Here is a 20,797-nt window from a genome sequence, read left to right as displayed (position 1 = left end):
CCTGTTCCTTAAGAAAGCTGAAAGGTCTCTGATCCAGTCAGTTTCTCCTTTTATGATGAGGAAACAGATCCGAATGACTTGTGTGTTCACCAGCAAGCCTGCCATGTCCCAGACATCCTCTCTCCTCGTGACACAAAGGAGGGCGTGGTGCCCACCCACCAGCACAGACCTGGACAGATGGCCTAGACAGATGCGTCATCTGGAAGACAATGTGTCCACTCACATCCCACTGCCGAGGGTTTAGTCACTCGGCCACACCAAGCTGCAAGAAAGGCTGGAAATAATCTTTGGGTAAGCGGTCATGTGCCCAGGCAAAACCGAAGTCCTGTTACTAGAAGGGGAGGGCCAGGCTTGGTGGCTCACACCTGTAATCCCAGCACTTTGGGAGGCCGAAGCGGGTGGATCACGAGGTCAGGAGATCGAGACCATCCTGGTTAACATGGTGAAACCCAATCTCTACTAAAAATACAAAAAATAGCTGGGCGTGGTGGTGCACGCTTGCAGTCCCAGCTACTTGGGAGGCTGAGGCAGGAGAATCACTTGAACCCAGGAAGCAGAGGTGGCAGTGAGCTGAGATCACACCATTGCATTCCAGCCTGGGCAACTTTGCATTCCAGCCGCTCTGACACTTTGTCTAAAGTAAAAAAAAAAAAAAGAAGAAGAAGAAGAAGAAGAAGGGGAGATCAGAGATTGGTGGATGGCTGAGAGTCTCCTCCAGTGAGTCCTTCCAGCACCAAAAATCTTGAATCTAGAATCCATAATTACCACCAGCCTTGAGCCTTTGCTATTAACTAAATTCCCACTGCTGAGTATATAAGAATTATCCAGCTTGTAAGTATGTTCAAAACCCATTTTCTAGTAAATTATGTTATAAATCGTAGGTGAGTTTTTAGAATAAACCACAAAGGGCTCTCTAGGTAGAGCTTATTACGGAGAGAGAAAGTTGTATATTCTGTCTCTCACACACACACTCACACATACTCTCTCCTGTTATTAGTAATTTAGCAAAATGAGAATGTTGGGAAAGCATATTTGAGCACAGCCTTTTGTGTGGACATATTTTCGTTTCTCTTGGGTAAAAACTTCCTAGCATACTTTCTGGGGTTTATGATAAGTGTGCATTTCGTTCTATAAGAAACAGAACAGTTTCCAAAGTGGGCACACTATTTCACATTTCCATCAGCAGCGCATGAGAGTTCCAATTATTTTATATCCACGGTATAATCAACTTTTTTCGATTTTTGCATTTCTCTGATGACTGAGGTTATGCAGGCTACTTGATACATAGGATCTGATATATTAATCCTTTGATATATAGGCTATTTGTATATCTTTATAAAGTATCTCTTCAGATGTTTTCTCCATCCTTCAGACTTTGGATATTTGTCTTATTGTTACTGTGTTTTAAGAGTTCTGTAAATATCCTAGTTGGAAATGAGCTGTCATATACTATAGAAGTGTTTCAAATTTTTTTTTACTATTCTGTGCCTTGTTTTTGCATTTTCTTTTCTTTTTTTTTTTTTTGAGACGGAGTCTTACTCTGTCGCCTGGACTGGAGTGCAGTGGCCGGATCTCAGCTCGTTGCAAGCTCCGCCTCCCGGGTTCACGCCATTCTCCTGCCTCAGCCTCCCGAGTAGCTGGGACTACAGGCGCCCGCCACCTTGCCCAGCTAGTTTTTTGTATTTTTTAGTAGAGACGGGGTTTCACCGTGTTAGCCAGGATGGTCTCGATCTCCTGACCTCGTGATCCGCCCGTCTCGGCCTCCCAAAGTGCTGGGATTACAGGCTTGAGCCACCGCGCCCGGCCTGTTTTTGCATTTTCTTAGGTATCTTTTGAAGGGCAGAAATTTTAATTTTGGGGTGCAGGTGTACTAGCTACAGATTCTTACAGCTTTTATTAATTTCAAAATTATTACATCTTTTTTTTTTTTTTTGAGACAGAATCTTGCTCTGTCGCCTAGGCTGGAGTACAGTTTTGCAATCACAGCTCACTACAACCTCCTCCTCCCAGGTTTAAGTGATTCTCATGCCTCAGCCTCCAAAGTAGCTGGGACTACAGGCACGCACCACCACACCCAGCTAATTTTTTTTTTTTTTTTTTTTTTTTATGAGACATAGTCTCACTCTGTCATTTAGGCTGGAGTGCAGTGACACAATCTCGGCTCACTCCAACCTCCACCTCCCAGGCTCAAGCAATTCCCCTGCCTCAGCCTCCTGAGTAGCTGGGATTATAGACATCCGCCACCATACCCAGCTAATTTTTGTAATTTTAGGAGACAGGGATTTCACCATGTTGGTCAGGCTGGTCTCAAACTCCTGATGTCAAGTGATCCACTCACCTCAGCTTCCCAAAGTGCTGGAATGACAGGAGTGAGCCACTGCGCCTGGCCAGTTCTTGTATTTGTAGTAGAGACAGGGCCTCACCATGTTGGCCAGGCTGGTCTTGAACTCATGGCCTCAAGCGATCTGCCTGCCTTGGCCTCCCAAAGTGCTGGGATTACAGGCATGAGCCACCATGCTCAGCCTCATCTTCATTATTAAAGCTTATTTTGGCTGAATATACAACATGTTTACAGTATGTAGAATTCTAGGTTAGCAGGTTTTTTTTTTTCTTTTTAGACCTTGTAAGATGCCATCCCACTGTCTTTTGACTTGCATAGTTTCTGATGAGAAGTCTGTAGTAATTCTTATCCTTGCTCTTCTGTGCCTAATTGCATATTTTTCCTCTAGGTGCTTTTACGATTTTATCCCTGGTTTTTCAGCAGTTTAGTTCTGACGTACCTTCACATGGGATTTATGTTTATCTTGCTCGGCATTCGTTGACCATCTTGGATCTGAGAGTTTATCATTTTTGTCAATTTGGGGAAATTTTTGGTCATTATTTTTTCAGGTATTTTTTGTTTTTTTTCTCTTTCCTACTTCTGGAACCTCCAAGTATACATACTGCTTATTATTGCCACAGAAGTTACTGAGGATCTGTTTTTGTTATTGTTTTTATTTTCCAGTCTTTTTCTCTTTGTGGTTAAGTTTAGAATTTCTATTGCTGTCCTTAAGTTCACTCATCTTTTCTTCTTACTTTTTAGTTTGCAACTAATGCTATTCAGTGACTTTTCCGTGTTTTTATCTCTGGAATTTTTATGTGGTTCTTCTTTGTATCATTTTTCTTTTCTTATCATTTTCAAGCTTTACTTTAAGCTCTCGAGAACATTTATAAGAGACCCCTTAAAGTTCTCTTCTGAGCCGGGTGTGGTGGCGTGTGCCTGTAGTCACAGCCACTCAGGAGGCTGAGGCAGGAGAATCACTGGAGCCCAGAAGTTTGAGGCCAGCCTGGGCAACATAGGCCTCTTTAAAAAAAAAAAAAAAGAAAAGAAAAGAAAAAAATAGTTAAAGTTCCATTATCTGTGTAATATCTGGATCTACTTTTAGGTACTTTTTCTCTTAGTTATGGGACACATGTTTTACATGTCTAGTAATTTTTTTTTTTTTTTTTCTTGAGACGGAGTCTCGCTCTGTCGCCCAGGCTGGAGTGCAGTGGCTAGTTCTCAGCTTACTGCAAGCTCCGCCTCCCGGGTTTACGCCATTCTCCTGCCTCAGCCTCCGAGTAGCTGGGACTACAGACGCCCGCCACCTCGCCCAGCTAGTTTTTTTTTTGTATTTTTTTAGTAGAGATGGGGTTTCACCGTGTTAGCCAGGATGGTCTCGATCTCCTGACCTCGTGATCCACCCGTCTCGGCCTCCCAAAGTGCTGGGATTACAGGCTTGAGCCACCGTGCCCGGCCCTAGTAATTTTTTATTAGAAGGTGTGGATTTCAGGCTGTGTGTCTAGCTTTTTCATCTTCCTTTGAAAAGACTTGTCCTTTATTCTGACAAGCAAGTAACTTATTTACAGATTTAGTTTCATGTCTGTTTTTAGGCTTTTTAGAATGACTTTAGAGTAGTAGCTTCTACTTTTGGGTGGCCTTTCTGGAGTCTGTACTGAATGCCCCTTCCGTTCAGTGACAGCACTTCACCATGGCAGACCCACACTCAACACCCCGAAGCCCTGTGTGAGCTCCGGGCTTGCCAGCTCACAGCGCCCCATCCGTGGCAGACCCACACTCAGCACCCTTCAGCCCTGTGTGAGCTCTGGGCTTGCCAGCTCACAGCGCCCCGTCCATGGCAGACCCACACTCAGCACCCTTCAGCCCTGTGTGAGCTCCGGGCTTGCCAGCTGACAGCACCCTGTCCATGGCAGACCCACACTCAACACCCCGAAGCCCTGTATGAGCTCTGGGCTTGCCAGCTGACAGCGCCTCGTTCATGGCAGACCCACACTCAACACCCCGCAGCCCTGTGTGAGCTCCGGGCTTGCCAGCTCACAGCGCCCCGTCCTTTCCAGTCTGCAGAGCTGCACCCTCTGCACATATAGCTGAGTGATCAGCAGTAAACTCAAGGGCTCCCACAGAAACCCTATCTCTGCTTAGCTCCCTCCTGTCTAGGTCTCTGGATATAAGAATTATCCAGTTTGTAAGTAGATTCCAAAACCATTTTCTAGTAAATTATGTTATAAATTATAGCTGGGTTTTTAGAGTAAACCACAAAGGGTTATGCAGGTAGAACTTATATAGAGATAATGTTGTATATTCTTTCTCACACATATACACTCTCACACTTTCCCTCCATTGTTGCTAGTAATTTAGCAAAATAAGAATGTTGGGAAAGCATATTTGAGTACAGTCTCAATCTCCTCAGCCCGTCCGCCTTAACCTCCTTGACATCCCAAACCCTGCTTGGGATTCTCCTGTAGTGTGGTCCAAAAAGTGCCATTGGGTTCAAGAGTTCAAGTCATGTTTTCCTTCTCTCGGGTCACAGTCCTTTGCTGTGTGTGACGACAGTTGTTAGATTTCCTCTGAGCAATATTGCAGTTGTTCACATCAAGACAGTCCAGTCCCAGTTACCCTGAAATGGATAGAAGAAAATTACTGCTGCTTTTTATTCGTTCATCAGTTGGTGGACATTTGGGCTGTTTCTACCTTTTGGCTATTGTCAGTAATGCTACTGTGAACATTCACACACAAGTGTTTGTGTCTGTGTGTTCTCAGCTATCTGGGATGTATAGCTTGGGATGGACTTGCTGGTTCTATGGTAACTCTGTTCAACATTTTGAGGCCTCGCCAGACTGTTTCTAAAATGGCTATTCCATGTTGAATCCCCACCGATGATGTGGCGTGTAAGGGTTCCAGTTTCTCCACATCCTTGAGTTTGGGTTTGGGTTTTGTTTTAATTGTTGGATTTTTGGTTCAGGTGGTCTCATTTTTCCCCGGAGTAAGCAAACACTGGAGCCAGAGGATAGACCCTCCGAGGATAACAGGCACCTTTCTGCACTGGCGATGTGGGGAAAGCTCAGCGAGTTCTGTGCCAGGTGCAGACCTGCTGCCTTTCAGCAACACTACCCCACAAGCATTTGTGGCTTTAGGCTTCCCAGACAGTAAGGCCCGTAAGCTTTCAGTCCGGTGCTCTGGCTTCTGTTTTGTCTTTCACATGAAAATCAAGAAGGGACAACTGAGACTATTCCCCCATTGCAGGAAAGGCAGCCAGGCCCCTAACCGCCTGTCAGCTGTGAGAACAGCCACTTGCTCCTCCATAAATGCACCTGACCAGGAGAATGGGGTGGTGAGATCACAATGAGTCCCAGATTGTGATATGTTCATATATCTCCTTCGTGTTCCCTGAACCTTGCCCTGGATAAAGTAGACCCTCACTGAATGATTTGCCATTGGTTCTAGCTGGATTCCATCCAGGTGCAGCAGCACAGCTCTCTAGAAAGCCCTGCGGGAAGCTCCCTCCCCTCCGCACAGTAACCACTGGAGGAGATGCAGTACCAGCGTCTCCACCTCCCTGTGCCATTAGCGACACAGCAAGGGCGAGGTTTGTCTTAAGACGCTTGTCACATCCTTGGCCCTCCGTTGATGGGATATTTGATAGTCATGCATATGCTAATATCTCAGGAACTTGCTGTGGTAAGTAAAACATTAACTAACAGAGAATTTTAAGGGTGAGAGCTTTTTGCAGCATGGTCTCACTGAGAGTGTTGCAGGGATGGAGGAGTTGCATTGGCCCTCCGTCCCTGGCATTGCGATTTGATTTTGCTCTTCACCCAGCTCGCTGCCCTCTGGCTGAGATGCTCTTTGTCTGAGAAGAGTTGCGTTTTTGCAGAGCTTTATGGAGCGCTGGGTCTGAACTCTTTTATTTTGCCCTGTAATTATTGCTGCTAGATCAGTTAGCTGATTTTGTGGATCTGGTATTTGAAGTACTTCACCTTACACTCTGAAAGCAGAAATTATACAACGGCTACCCCAGGTCTTTGTCTCAATGTGAGAAAACGTGAGGTCGGCCTCTGCGAGCACCAGGTTTAGCACCCAGGGAAGAGACAGACCTGTGACCCGGAGCACCCGGCCCCTCCTGCCACAGGCCGTTGATATCTCCTTGTAGAGAGGGAGGCAGCAGCGTGGAGAAGCAACGTCAGCAGCTTTTCTGATTCTCTTGCTCTCGTGGTCTAGGTATTGTTCTTCTTTTAAGTGTCACCATTTTGAGAGAGAGCGAAAGATTGAAATAACCTTGCTTCTTAGGAGAAACAACTTCTATGCTTTTCTTTTCCCCTCTCAAAAAGAGGGTCGGAGAACAATAGGAAGAGATCTGAGCCAGTGGTGAAGTCCAGGCAGGGGGCACGCAGGCATCTCTGCGCCCGCAGTCACTGTGTGTTCCCGGTGGCCCGCCTGCCGCGTGAGCATCAGCTTCCCTGCGCTGGGAGGCAGCTTTGTGCTGGGAGGGAGAGATCTTGGCTTTCTCCGCGCCCCATCTTGGGGTTGTCCTAGTTTGAGTCTTTCTTCTGTTCACCCGAGAGACTGCAGAGCCTTTGTGCCGTGTCCCTGTCAGCAGCTGTTGCAGGCCAGATGCCCAGAGCACATGTCAGGGAAAGTCCAGCCAGTTCCCGGCTGCTTGCTGTCTCCAGGCATTTCAGGAACCTCAGAGCCACTTCTTCCTCCTCCCAGGCTGCTCACCGTCTCTGGCATTTCAGGGACCTCAGTGCTTGCTGCCCTTTGCCCTGGGGCTGCTCTATCCCCCCAGCTGCCCCTGCCTCAGGTGTCTCAGGGACCTCAATGCTGCTGCCCCTTCCCAGGTGCCTTTCCTCAGTCAGCAGCACCCCCAGAAGGGAGAGAGATAGATGGTCCAGGGCTGTGTCCTGGTCCCCGCTGTGAGAGGCTTCTCTTGCTGCCCATGGAGAGCATTGCATCCTGGGAGCAGCCTTTACTTACCCTGCACTCTCCCTCGGCCTGCGGTGCAGCCACCGAAACAGCACTGAGGCCCGCGGCCTGTAACAGTTTTCTCTGCACTGTTGGGATGACTAGTTTGTCCCCATGCAACAGACTTGGTAACTTCAAGCCCTTCCCTGGGGCCCCCGAACCGTGCTGACTCCTGAGGCTCATGAAGGCCAGCTCGCCCAGCATCTGGGCTTGACACCAGCTATGAGATCGCTCCCTGCTCAGTATAGGTCATTGGCACATCTCTTCTATCCCCAGGCCATACAAAAGCACCGGTTCCCTCCCCTTGCCCTTCTGTGTCTTCCCTTTAAAGTAAGTGGCATGCTTCAGCTTCCACTTTCAGTGTTCTTCAGCACCGTCAAAAGATCAGTATAATCAGAGGAGTTGGGTCAGGAGGCAGAAACAGTCCCGTGCGGAGGCAACTGGATTCTTCCCTGGCTTGCAGCATGAAGTGAGCCCACCAGCTCCTGGAGCAGGGCTTGGCTCAGCGAGGCTATTGAGGACCTGCTGTGAAAGGGGGTCTCAGTTTTCCTTTGGCTCAGCACTGAAGAGAGGGCCATTGGTAATTTGACTTCTTTACCCGTAGCCCTCACGGCTTTCCTGGAGGTCCAGGCAAGCATGGGGGCCTTGATGGGATTTGGGAAGACTATTCAGGCCTGCCTGCACCAGCGCGAGTCTGGCCACTGTGTGGTGCAGCCCCTGGTCCCCAGCAGTGTCACCGTCATTCTCCTGGGCTTCCCTAGGCCCCTCACCTGAGGCCCCCTGCTGGCTCGGCTTTGCCTCTCACTGCAAGCCTGGTGGTAGGTGGCAGGATTTACCGTTTCCTCTTCAGAATAAAGAACATGCTTTCTGATCAGTGGTGAATAAAGATATAATTTTAAAAATAAAAAGAATAAGGAGCAATTCTAAAAGTATGCATTTTATTAACAATTGTGGTAATTTAGCTTCTGGTTAATTGAAGTTTTACAATACTATAACCATTACTTTTACCTCCATAAGCCACTGGAGAAACAAGAAATTTGGTTTAGTTCTGCGTTCTGGTTAGCTGAGTTTAACTGACATTTTATTGTCTTGACGTATTTCTCTTCTCTTCTTCCCAGGGAGATGCAGTTAAAGACTTGACGCTTCGCTTTCTGGGTGAAAAAGCTGCAGCAAAGAGACAAGTCCTCAGTGCCGACTCAGTGGAACAATCTTTTGTTGGATTGAAACAGCTAATCGTAAGTGACACTGTGTTTGATTTCAGTGTGGTGGTAAGTCTTGCCTGCCTTCATAATATTTTCTCTAGAAATTAATGATTTTGAATATTATTCATAGCTCTTGCACATAAGTAGAATTTTGTTGGAGTAGATGCCAGTCCTGTGCACCAAAAAGCATCATATTAATACATGGATACTTTTAAGCCTAATTAGTTAAAAAGCCATTATTGGAAATGATGAGATTACTCAGAGCAGCATATACTTTGATCGAGTATGCTTCATCATGTATAATAGAGAGAAATGATCTGTGTTCATTTTTAAAATATATTGCATTTTCTGCATTTTGTATAGAAAATTTATTGAATGGGTGAATTTCTGAACATTTTTAAGCTTTGTCATGAATTCTATAAGGTTTTTAAAATTCATGGTTGGGCGCGGTGGCTCACGCCTGTAATCCCAGCACTCTGGGAGGCCGAAGTGGGCAGATCATGAGGTCAGGAGTTCAAGACCAGCCTGGCCAACATGGTGAAAGCCCGTCTGTACTAAAAATACAAAAATTAGCTGGGCATGGTGGTGCGTTCCTGTAATCCCAGCTACTCAGGAGGCGGAGGCAGGAGAATTGCTTGAACTGGGACCCGGGAGGCAGAGGTTGCAGTGACCCGAAATCACACCACTGCAACTCCAGCCTGGGCTACAGAGCGAGACTCCATCTTAAAAAAATAAAAAATAAATCATTAATCCTGGATCACCATTGCTGTACAGGTTGATTTGATTCCAGTGAATGTATAGTCTTAAAGACAGCTGGAATCGTGTTGGATAGCTTTTTAAATGAAGGAGAAGATAGTGGAAGTTTGTCCTGTGTGTTTCCTTCAGGAATCCTAAGGCAGCCATTGGGTAAGTACTCTGAAATGAGAGCCCCGTCTCACACCGAATCTCAGCTCCCCAGTGCCGTCTCCTTAGGGGGCTGTGGAATTGCTCTTCTTGCTCGTCCAGACGGTTGCCTAGAGTGGACTTAGCAAAGCCATGCTCCCATGCCTGCATGCAAATTTTAGGAACTAAAATTTGCTTAAAATAGGTGAAATCTGGTTGGGTGCGGTGGCTCACGCCTGTAATCTCAACACTCTGGGAGGGCGAGGCGGGCGGATTACCTGAGGTCAGGAGTTCAAGACCAGCCTGGCCATGGTGAAACCCCATCTCTACTAAAAATACAAAATGCACTGTCTTGAAGGGGTTTGGAGAGTGAGGTCCTTGATTTTGGGAATAAGTCCCACCGGCTGTCTGAAACTCGTGTTGAAATGCAGCCCTCACCCTGACTGTTGAATTTCAGCAGCACATGGTCCGGACTCACTCTCAATTTGGGTGAACAATCTGGAGGACATATATTCACCTATCATCCTTCAAAAAAGAGAATGGAATTTCCTAATTTACTTATTTTCTTAATAGTTCCCCATCTTGTTTTTCTCAATTGTTACTAGTTCTTCTGCACCGGGCTTCAGATTTCACCTTTCTTTTTTTTTTTTTTTTTTTTTGAGACAGAGTTTTGCTCTTGTTACCCAGGCTGGAGTGCAATGGTGCAATCTCGGCTCACTGCAACCTCTGCCTCCCGGGTTCAAGCGATTCTCCTGCCTCAGCCTCCCACGTAGCGGGGATTACAGGCGCGCACCACCACACCCAGCTAATTTTTTGTATTTTTAGTAGAGATGAGGTTTCACCATGGCCAGGCTGGTCTTGAACTCCTGACCTCAGGCGACCCACCCACCTCGCCCTCCCAGAGTGCTGGGATTACAGACGTGAACCACTGCACCCGACCAGATTTCACCTATTTTAAGCAAATTTTAGTTCCTAAAGACATAATAGTTGAGAAGTTTAGAAATTTCTTGAGGATTAAAGTTTACAGCCCATTGAAATGACAGGTGAAGGTTAGCCTATGAACTAAAACAGAAAACTTCACAATGAAAATGTTTTGAGGTTTATTTTGGAGTAGCAGGTGACTCAGTCCCCGCTCAGAAGCGATTGTCTTTTGTGTGAAAACGGTGATATGTAAATCACTTCGCTGCACAAAGACTACAGTGAAATTCAGAAGAAAATAATTCCAGTTCCTTTTGTGTTCCATCACCTCTGGCTCTGTATTTGAAAGTGAGGTAGCTGGCCGGGCGCGGTGGCTCACGCCTGTAATCCCAGCACATTGGGAGGCCGAAGTGGGTGGATCACGAGGTCAGGAGATTGAGACCATCCTGGCTAACACGGTGAAACCCCGTCTCTACTAAAAATACAAAAAACTAGCCTGGCGAGGTGGCGGGCGCCTGTAGTCCCAGCTACTCGGGAGGCTGAGGCAGGAGAATGGTGTGAACCCGGGAGGCGGAGCTTGCAGTGAGCGGAGATCCGGCCACTGCACTCCAGCCTGGGCGACAGACTGAGACTCCATCTCAAAAAAAAAAGAAAGGGAGGTAGAGCCTGTCCGCATTCTGCCAGAAATGACTGATGTTTGTGAGGCTGAAATCCTGAGGCAGAACCACAGGAGAGGAGTGATTTCTTGATCTTCAGCAATAGCATTTAGCAAAATAACAAAATTTTTTCCTTAATTGATTAGTTCTCTTGAATTCAGACACATCCTTATTATGTGTGGTTTTGTGACTTCTGTGCCACTTGAGAAGCTTTCCTGGGTTCAGTACGGGTTGGGGGCTGCCTGCTGCACTGACCAGGCCACCTGGAACCCCTTTGCGTGGGGCCCGGCTCCCGGCTGTGACCCCCTTCGCGTGGGGCCCGGCTCCCAGCTCTGATCCCCTTCGCGTGGGGCCCGACTCCCGACAGAGATGACCCAGATTGCGGTTGTGGGAGGGCCTTTGGGAAGCACAGGCGGGGACTGCACTCCGCTGTGATGTCATGCAGGGACATCGTGCCCTGGGTGCCTGGATTTTCTAGTCTCTCTCTTTTGATTTTAAACTTCTCTTTGACTTTCTACTTTTCAGTGTTCTGTTGTCAGCAGATCTCTTGCTTCCTAAGAGAGCCTAAAGGAAAAAAAATAGAGTCCTCCCCATTTTACTCAAAAGTTAGTTTCTTATATTCTTCTCAGTCTTGATTGTTAACTTCCTTTGATCCCTGATCTTTTTCCAAAAAAAAAACCTTCTTTGGAGTCTTGCCCAAAAAGCCTGTTTTTGAAAAAGCCCCGAACCTTGGCAGAGCAGCCTCAGTTACTTGGATTTTATCCTGACTTCATTATGTGCATGAACTGGGAGGTGACATGTCATCAGTGTCAATAACAAATGCTGTAACTTGTAGGGGGAGACAGAGCCAACCTACAAAAATGAAAAATCTGTAATAAACACCATGACAGTCAGGAAGCGTCTGTCTTGTTCACCAGTGCATCTGAGGACCCAGCATGGTCAGGCACCGAATGGTACACAGCGTCTTCTTGAATAAATAAAGGGATGAGGGAATGATAGTAAGAGGACCCCCGTCGGTAAGCTACTTGTTTGATAAAGAAGTAGCACCAGAATGTTGGGTTTAAAGAAATAGAGAAGGAGCTCATACAAAAGGATAGAGCAGGGGGCAGTTCCAGGGGAGGGGGCGCAAAGAGTGAGGAGGCGAAACCACAAGATGAGTCTGGGAAAGATGGAACTTTCTTCCTCTGCAATGACAGAAAAGGAAAGGAAGGATTTGATAGGAATGCAAATCGAATCTAGCACATTTTCAAACTGTGATTCTGAGAACCCTCGAGTTCCAGGGAGGAGCCTCGGGGTGACTGGGCATGGCCTGCAGAGGCGACTTGCTAGGGCCAGTGTCATGCAGAGCATTTCAGCGGGATCTATTTTATACATAAGTCTCTCTTGAGATGTCTTTTTTTGGGGGTTGGGGGAAAAGGTGGATGAATTTTACTATTTAAAAATTTGAAAAACTTAACATAGTCCGAAATGCTCACTTTGTAGATTAAAACACTAAGATCTGCAAAGGTGTAGAGGCTGGCCCCAAACAAATGTCCTCGCTTCTGTTGCCAGTACCGTCCCTGCTGCCCGGTGTCCCTTACGTGCCAGTACCGTCCCTGCTGCCCGGTGTCCCTTACGTACCAGTACCGTCCCTGCTGCCCGGTGTCCCTTACGTACCAGTACCGTCCCAGCTGCCCGGTGTCCCTAACGTACCAGTACCGTCCCTGCTACCCGGTGTCCCTTACATACCAGTACTGCCCCTGCTGCCCGGTGTCCCTTACGTAGTCCGCACAGCCCAGCGGAAAGAACAGTTGCTGGTGGTGGTTTTGCTCGTTGACTGCTCCCCACCAAATGACTCAGTATTTCTGAACCGTCGGATCTATGCGCTGTGGGAACTGTGCTTTGCAATACAGCTTCTAGGACTGGGTTGTATCCAGGGGTAGGATTTGCCCATGAGAAGATCTTATATCTGATGGTATTGAAACAAACAAGTTCTCCATTGTGTTTCTTCGTGTATTCATTGAGCAAGCACTTATTAAGCCTCTTCTCTTTCAAGCAGTAACAGTAAAGTTTGCTAAGTTAGGGCTCTTGCTCCGTGAAGTTCTGCCTTAACCATTTATGGCATTTACTCAGATTTAGAAGTCCTTCTCTATTATTATTTTTAATTTACTTGTTGCTGACTAGAAGCTCATACACTATTTTTAAAAGAAGTATGTATTCCAGATTCACAAATTTATTGTAACTCTTATGATTCTCCATCAGTGTCTTCAGACACAGACCCAAATTCAGCTGCACTCCTAGCCCACAGCAGTGAAGTTTCCCTTTTCTCTCCCCATCACCTGCATCCACTTCCCGCAGAGAAGCTGCTTGTACCACATCTTGAATAGCAGTTCCCACAGCCCTGCTTCTCTAACTGGTGGCAATCCTGAGAGCTCCAGCATGAATCCCTCAGGCCTCTTTTGCCCCAGAGTAAAGTTCCCAGGGGTTCCCCCACTTGTAGAGACTGAAGGACCCTTCCAGACTCAGAAACCAAACCTTCCCCAGAGACGCTTCACTCTCCTCCTTCCTCTGCACCACGCTCCCCACACTGTGGAACTGTCACTCACATGGTCGCCCAACATACTCACAGAAGTCTGTACTCATGAACTTGGAGTAAGTGCAAAAACCCAGGCAGAGACCCTCTCCTAAAATAGCAGCGGGAAATGATCTCAGGTATAGGTGTTTGGTTTCCAAATGCTTCTGGTAGCCTGTCAACCACTGGAAACTGCGCTCCCCAAATTGCCTTTCTTCCCAATATCTTTTACCACATTTACAGAAGCGTGTCCTCAAAAAGGTAAACAAGCATCCCTTGCTTAGGGGGTTAGCAGACTTTTCACACATCACACTAAGTTTAAATGTGAGTAAACATCAGTCAAATGCTTCGTTGAGTTTCTTTTACCAAAGTGATTCTGTAATTATTTCTATGATTGGAACGCTTTGGAAAGGAGGGAGATGGAGATACTCTTTTTTAAAGGGGGAAAAACAGCTAATTTCTAAGTATCTGTATCCTCTATAATTTGCTAATGCAGTTACGGATCTCCAGGGTGGCCGTTTCCCTGGCCCATGCTCTGTTCCCCAGGGTGTGGGCGTGGCCCCTCGGTTTGGCCATGGAGAAGCTGCTGTGATGTATCCTCTTGAGGCAGGGACTGAACTGGCAGCATGACGGGGCTTTATAATAGTGGGTTTAAAAATCACACACAAAGCCATGCATGTTCATTGTGATGGATTTTTTCTACAGGCTATTTTTTACCCTCTTTGATTGTTCCTGTTATTAATAAATATATACAATGGTTTGATGTGTGTTATACATTGGAAATACTTGAGACCATCAGAAATTTTATTAACAGGCCTAACAAGGGAGCTTACGTAAGGTGAAAAATGTACTAACGAAAGGATCTTTACCTTGCCCTGGTATTTGCATTCTAGTGTGTCCTAAAATAATTCCTGTTGTCTTAAAGGCAGCCAGGAAAGGGTTTCTGAATTATTTTCCTAAGTTATGGCAGAGTGTCCTAAGATTGTAATTTACAGGGAAATGGATGTCACAGCCTGGGAGGAGGACGTGTTACTCACTTTAATGGTATCGTATATACAGGTAATATTCCCTTTGAGTCTTAGATGGAGAAAAGTTATGTACATGCTTTTAGTTACTTGAGTGATTTTTATTAGACTATTTTTTTCATCATTTGGAAGTTGTGTGATGCCTGTTTTCAGTTTTTCAAATAGACCCTGTATCGTACTCCTAGAAAAAAAAAGTAAAAGTAATTTTTATCTAAAATCTTTATCTCATATCAAACTAACTTCATTATTAGAATGTTACATGTCATGTACAGTAATTATGAGATTTTCATAATATTTCTTTCACAAAGTTAAAAGTTTTATGTGGTATACTTTAGATTCTGATTTTTAAAATAATTTCTTCACTGCATATCTCTGGCATCTATCATTGAAAATGGAGGAGGGCCACCAGGAAGGGGAATAAGGTAGAAAATAATAAGATAAAAATAGCATAAAGCACACTAAGAAAATAAGCAATTATAATTTCAAATAGCTGGCAGCATGCAATCATAAGAACTGGCTCTGGCTCTCACAGTAGCCAAAGTCACATCCCACCTTGGAAGGAAGAGTACACGGCATTAGAGCACGATGCTATCCTGGTTCCTCCAGGCCAGTCGTCCCCTCTCCAGCATTTGTCCATTAACCAAGAGCCCTGGCTCTGCTGGTTCCACATCACCTCTTGGACAAGTCTGAAGATCAGCAGGCTGAGGCTGTGCTCTGCCGAGGCTGTAAAAGTAAACCTCCGAACACGTGTGCTTGACATGTGTGGCCAAGGAAATGTCTACCATGCCTCCAGTTGGAGGCTTTTACCAGGAGAAACACTAAAGAAGAGGGAAACCGACAAGCCCGTCACACTGGCAGCACCAGTGGGTAAGGGTAGGCAGCACACATTGCTGATGGGGACATGAATTGCCTTGCAGAGCAATTTAACAATAGCTAATAAGGCTGGGCGCGGTGGCTCACACCTGTAATCCCAGCACTTTGGGAGGCCGAGGCAGGTGGATCGTTTGAGCCCAGGAGTTCAAGACCAGCCTGGGCAACATGGCAAAACCCCGCCTCTACTAAAAGTACAAAAATTAGCCAGGCGTGGTAGCACATGCCTGTAGTCTCAGCCACTTGTGGGGCTGAGGCAGGAGGATCCCCTGAGCCTTGAAGGTCGAGGGTGCCGTAAGCCATGATTGAGCCACTGCATTCCTGCCTGGGTGACAGAGTAAAACCCTATCTCAAAAAAAAATTTAAAAAACAAAAAAAGTTGATAAAGTACATGCTTTGTATAACCTTTGACTCAACAATCCCACTTTCAATTATATACTTTAGAAAAACTTGTACATGTGTGTAAAAAGACATTCAAGAATGTTTGCTGCAGTATTACTTAGCCAAACATTTTATTAAAAACCTTAATATTCAATATTCAAAAGAAGAGAAGTATGTTCTATGTAATCGATTAAATGCTTTGGAGCGATTGAAATAAATCATCATGTGGAACTAGAGTCATATTCATCAGTATGAATAAATTTCAGAAGCAATGTTGAGCAATAAAAGTATATTACAAAAGGCCACCTACTATGTACAAGCTTCTGTTCATTTTTAAAAACAGGTCAGTAATTCCTTAGCCACGTCTGCGAAACCCAGAAACCTCTGAAAACCACAAATGATGGTGGGCCGCACAACGTGACCTGACCAGACTCAGTCAGTGCCGCCCTAGATCCCGCACGTGCACCTGTTCCCACACCAGACTCACTCGGTGCCGCCCTGGATCCCGCACGTGCACCTGTTCCCACACCAGACTCAGTCGGTGCCGCCCTGGATCCCGCACGTGCACCGGTTCCCACACCAGACTCACTCGGTGCCGCCCTGGATCCCGCACGTGCACCTGTTCCCACACCAGACTCACTCGGTGCCGCCCTGGATCCCGCACGTGCACTTGTTCCCGTACACACCTCCTTTCCTGCCCTGCGTGGCCAAGTATTTTATATTCTCTTATCAGAAAAAATCGCCATTTGGGAAAGTATAAATTATAAATGGTAAATAGCATGTGTTTTCTTCTCTTTTTTTCCTTTAATGTTTTTCTAAATGATTATACAAAGAAAATCATCTGGCTGCGCACAGTGGCTCATGCCTGTAATCCCAACACTTTTGGGAGGCTAAGGCAGGGGAATCAGTTGAGTCTAGGAGTTCAGGATCAGCCTGAGCAACATAGGAAGACCTTAACTACGGATAATTTAAAAATTAGCCTGACGTGGTGGCACATACCTGTAGTCCCAGCTACTCCGGAAGCTGAGGTGGGAGGATTGCCTGAACCCAGGTGGTCCAGGCTGCAGTGAGCCGTGGTCGCACTACTGCGCTCCAGCCTGGGCAACAAAGCAAGACCTTGTCTTTAAAAAAAAAAAAAAAAAGGAAAAATCATCTTTCTGTTTCCTCTACTGATGTGTCTGACTCTGATGCCACATCTAAATTAGAGAGGAAGGGGCTCTCTCAGTCACCTCTGTCCTGAATTGCAGTGGAGGCCCTCCCCAGCTGAGGTCTGAGGCTGGGTCTGGGCCTTGCCCCTTTGCTCCCACTCCGTGTCCCCCAGCAGGTCTGCCAGCAGTGAGTCCTCTGTGCCTCCACGTGAAGATGCAGCTGGAAAGGGCTGCCCAGACTCTGTGTGCCGCATAGTCTTTTGTGTTATTGTCTCAGGGAATTGGGTTGTTCTGACTCCTAGAAGATTGACTCTCGGGTTGGTGTAAGTTTGTAGATAGGACTACATGTCGTTTATAGAGCAATCGATATTAACCAGTAAATTGCTCACTCTAATAGCACACACTTAATCAATAGCAGCAATTATCCAAGTAAATCTTTCATATTCAGTCATCTGTAGGAAAATTGTATTGGGAGAAACTGTAACAAGAGCATAAACATTTCTCCTTTCTATTTTCAGTCAGGAAAGAAGCCACTTTTTAAAAGATTTACATTTCCCCAAGAAATGAATAATTAAGATGGTAGGCGTTTGCTTTATTTTTAATAGTTGTGATCTAGTGTGAGACATAGAAAACAAGTCTTAGAATATGAAATCATGGCAAAAGCTGAAGGCTTTTTATATTATATGTTTTACTATTTTTAATCATTTATGGAGTACTTTATATTTGCAAAGTCCTTGCAAATAATTTTATTAAACATGTAAATGATTGGTGGTGAGTATCTATACCTAGTGGGTATAAAATGAGACAGAAGCCCTTACTGTAAAATATTTCTTACTTGTTTAAAACATACATAAGTATCCATAATCAGATTTTCCCGTTTATACTTTTTTGTACCCACACAAATTCTAGTTGCCTCTGAGGTCCATCAAATAGATAACAAATTGAGGGCCGGGTGCAGTGGCTCAAGCCTGTAATCCTAGCACTTCAGGAGGACGAGGCAGGCGGATCATGAGGTGAAGAGATTAAGACCATCCTGGCCAACAAGGCGAAACCCCGTCTCTACTAAAAACACAAAAATTAGCCAGGCGTGGTGGTGCACGCCTGTAGTCCCAGCTACTCGGGAGGCTGAGGCAGGAGAATCGCTTGAACCCAGGAGGCAGAGGTTGCAGTGAGCTGAGATCACGCCACTGCACTTCAGCCTGGGCAACAGAGCAAGACTCCATCTCAGAAACAAATAAAATAAAAAACAAATTGAGTTCACTGGGCATTGTATGGCATCACAGAATTGAACATCAGGAGATTCCGTATCTACTGTATCAAAATCCTTTTATTTTTCAGAAAAACCCAAAAACTTTGCTTATGCTTTAGCTGCTGTATTAGTAGTAACTTACACTTTCCATACTTGTTGTGAAAATGTTGTATTATTTTAACCAGCATCAATTTGGTTCCTGCATATCAGGCACTGTTCTAGGTACAGAGATGGGGTAGAGACGATCCTCTCTGAGGGCATCACTGCATGGACAGAAGTAGACACGCACACGGTTGATTTCTGACAGGCCAGGACATCAAAGCCCTGTCTGCATGAGTGCTGATCCATCATTATTTTTTAATTCACAAAACTCTTTTTTTCCTGCCTTCACAAATAGCAAGTTCCTGTATCTGAAAGACAAAGGAAAAATTGAAAAAAGATTGCTTATGTAACCACTGTCCTTTTACATTTCAGTGTATGTATTATACGTATGTGTGTGTGTATATATACTATACATAGTGTACATGTATGAAGATGGATATACATATTTGTGTATATATGCTATGCATGAAATTCATATGCTTCTATCAGTTTGTGTCTTTTAATTATTTTTTATATATATATTTAGCATTTCCCCATATTAAAGGGTCTTTAAAAACATTTTAATAGCCACATAATCTGAAGTTATTATAAATAATCTTAAGATGAACTGTCTTGTACAGAATTCTACAGATGTGATTATTTCTTTAAAAGGAGAATCCTGAGGTCAAAGTCTGTTCATAAATACTCCCATTGTTGTTCCAGATTGTTTTCTGCAGCACCTGAGTGCACCGGCTGTAGCATCTCCTTGCCTACCCTGACTTGTATCTTTTTTTTAAAAAATCTAATTTTTTAGGCTAACAATGACATTTGCTTTTTATTTTTTTTGCTAGTGAAGATCAACTCACTAGTAAATCATAATTTACATTTATTTGATTACTAGCATGGTTAAGCATTGGTCTTGTAGTGCTATGAATTTACTGTCTGTTCCACAATTTTTTGTGCATGCCAAGTGCCACACTAAAGAAATGCTTTTAGAAATTAAAAAGCAATGCATTAGATGAGGCCACTGCCCCAAGGAGCTAAAGGAGAGATAGGAATTAAGAATAGGAGGGGTTCACCATGAGCAGGAAAGGCACCTTTAAGATCAGGTTTCAGGTTGGGCATGGTGGTTCACACCTGTAATCCCAGCACTTGGGGAGGCCGAGGCGGGTGGATCACCTGAGGTCAGGAGTTTAAGACTAGCCTGGCCAACATGGTGAAACCCTGTCTCTACTAAAAATACAAAAATTTGCTGGGCATGGCGGTGGACACCTGTAATCCCAGCTACTCAGGAAACTGAGGCGGGAGAATTGCTTGAACCCAGGTGGCGGAGGTTGCAGTGAGCCAAGATCGTGCCATTGCACTCCAGCCTAGGCAACAAGAGCAAGACTCCGTCTCAGAAAAGAAAAAAGAGAGATCAGGTTTGAGGTTGGTTTCAGGGTACTCATCTTGCAGTGAGCAAGTGCAGGTGAGCTCTGACTGGAGCGGGGGTGTGTGAGGGCTCGGCGACACCGAGCAGCCAGCCGCACCTTCGTCTAGAACGGACTCACTGTCATCTCCCACTCCAGGGTGGCCAGCTGAAGACTGGGCCGTCATCTGTTCTGAATCGTTGATATAATTGTGTTTCCCATGGCCTGTTCTGTTGCTTTCGACCTGGTCAGCACGCTCACAACTTTGATGAAATTGGAATGCCTTTCACACAGAGCCAGGCAAATCAGTTGATAAGTACAACCTGAAAAGGCCCAACTTAGCCGTGAGTATTGGACACAAATGGGAGTTGTATGACCACAAAAGGAAGGAAAATATACCGCGTACAGAGATCCTGTTCATTCGTTACTCAAAGTAAATGGTGGTCTTCACTCCCAAAGACGCTTCCAGAAGAAAACAGTTGAACACTTTTAGTGCAAAAGGACAACTCCGGGTTACTGGTAGAACTTAACTGTTATTTACAGTTTCTCTTCTTAACTGTTTATAACTTTTGTTCATAAAAACTGGCAGTTTCCTTTGTGTAACCACTGCATTTCCTCTTTATCTAGGACTCTTTGGTTTTTCTGTTGCTGTTGGTACTGCTTTTATTTGTGACGGGCAAAAAGTTGACTCCTTGGACTCAAGGGAATATGTTCTTGGTTTCTTTTATCCTGAGACAGCTAGTCATCGTAGCTGCAGAGGATTATCTCATTATCTTCATTACTCATTGTCATCCCAGAGACCCTTGATGAAGAGCTTTTAGATAAAACGAGTAGAGTGTCATTCAGCCAGTTCCATAGCACCATCAGCTCTTGTTGAATGGTGTTCGGTTAGTGAACAGTTTTATAGTTTCTGAAAAGGTGACACATGTTCAAATATCAAATTAACAAATAATGTGTACGTGTGTGTGATTGAATTTCATGCAGCCATTATAAATCATGTCCCAAGAAAATATTTGAGGATATAAGAAAGTTTGAGTAAAGGATACAAAACAGTGTATGTTTTTTGAAAAGAGAGGACAAGGATGCGTCTGAGAATACTGTGTCACTGTCCACAGTTGACTTCATACTTTACTGGTTGTATTA

At 45.1% G+C, this 20,797-nt stretch overlaps 1 protein-coding gene across 8 annotated transcripts in view; it reads left to right on the top strand.

The window, feature by feature from the left end:
- Positions 1 to 20,797, top strand: part of TRAPPC12 (trafficking protein particle complex 12) — a 117,703-nt gene that overhangs the window by 12,337 nt on the left and 84,569 nt on the right. For all 8 annotated transcript variants that reach the window (XR_004428590.1, XR_004428589.1, XM_033176665.1 and 5 more), the window contains exon 3: positions 8,401 to 8,517. Coding sequence is in view for 6 of the 8 variants with exons in the window: in XM_033176665.1 (XP_033032556.1) it covers positions 8,401 to 8,517 (117 nt within the window). In the remaining 2 variants the exon portion in view is untranslated. The remainder of the gene's footprint in view (positions 1 to 8,400; positions 8,518 to 20,797) is intronic.

The sequence above is a fragment of the Trachypithecus francoisi genome, unplaced genomic scaffold, assembly GCF_009764315.1.
Source record: "Trachypithecus francoisi isolate TF-2019V2 unplaced genomic scaffold, Tfra_2.0 Lachesis_group17, whole genome shotgun sequence".
In the NCBI taxonomy this organism is placed as follows: domain Eukaryota; kingdom Metazoa; phylum Chordata; class Mammalia; order Primates; family Cercopithecidae; genus Trachypithecus; species Trachypithecus francoisi.
The sequence above is the reverse complement of the archived record's forward strand: the minus strand, read 5'-3'. Positions and strand labels throughout refer to the sequence as shown.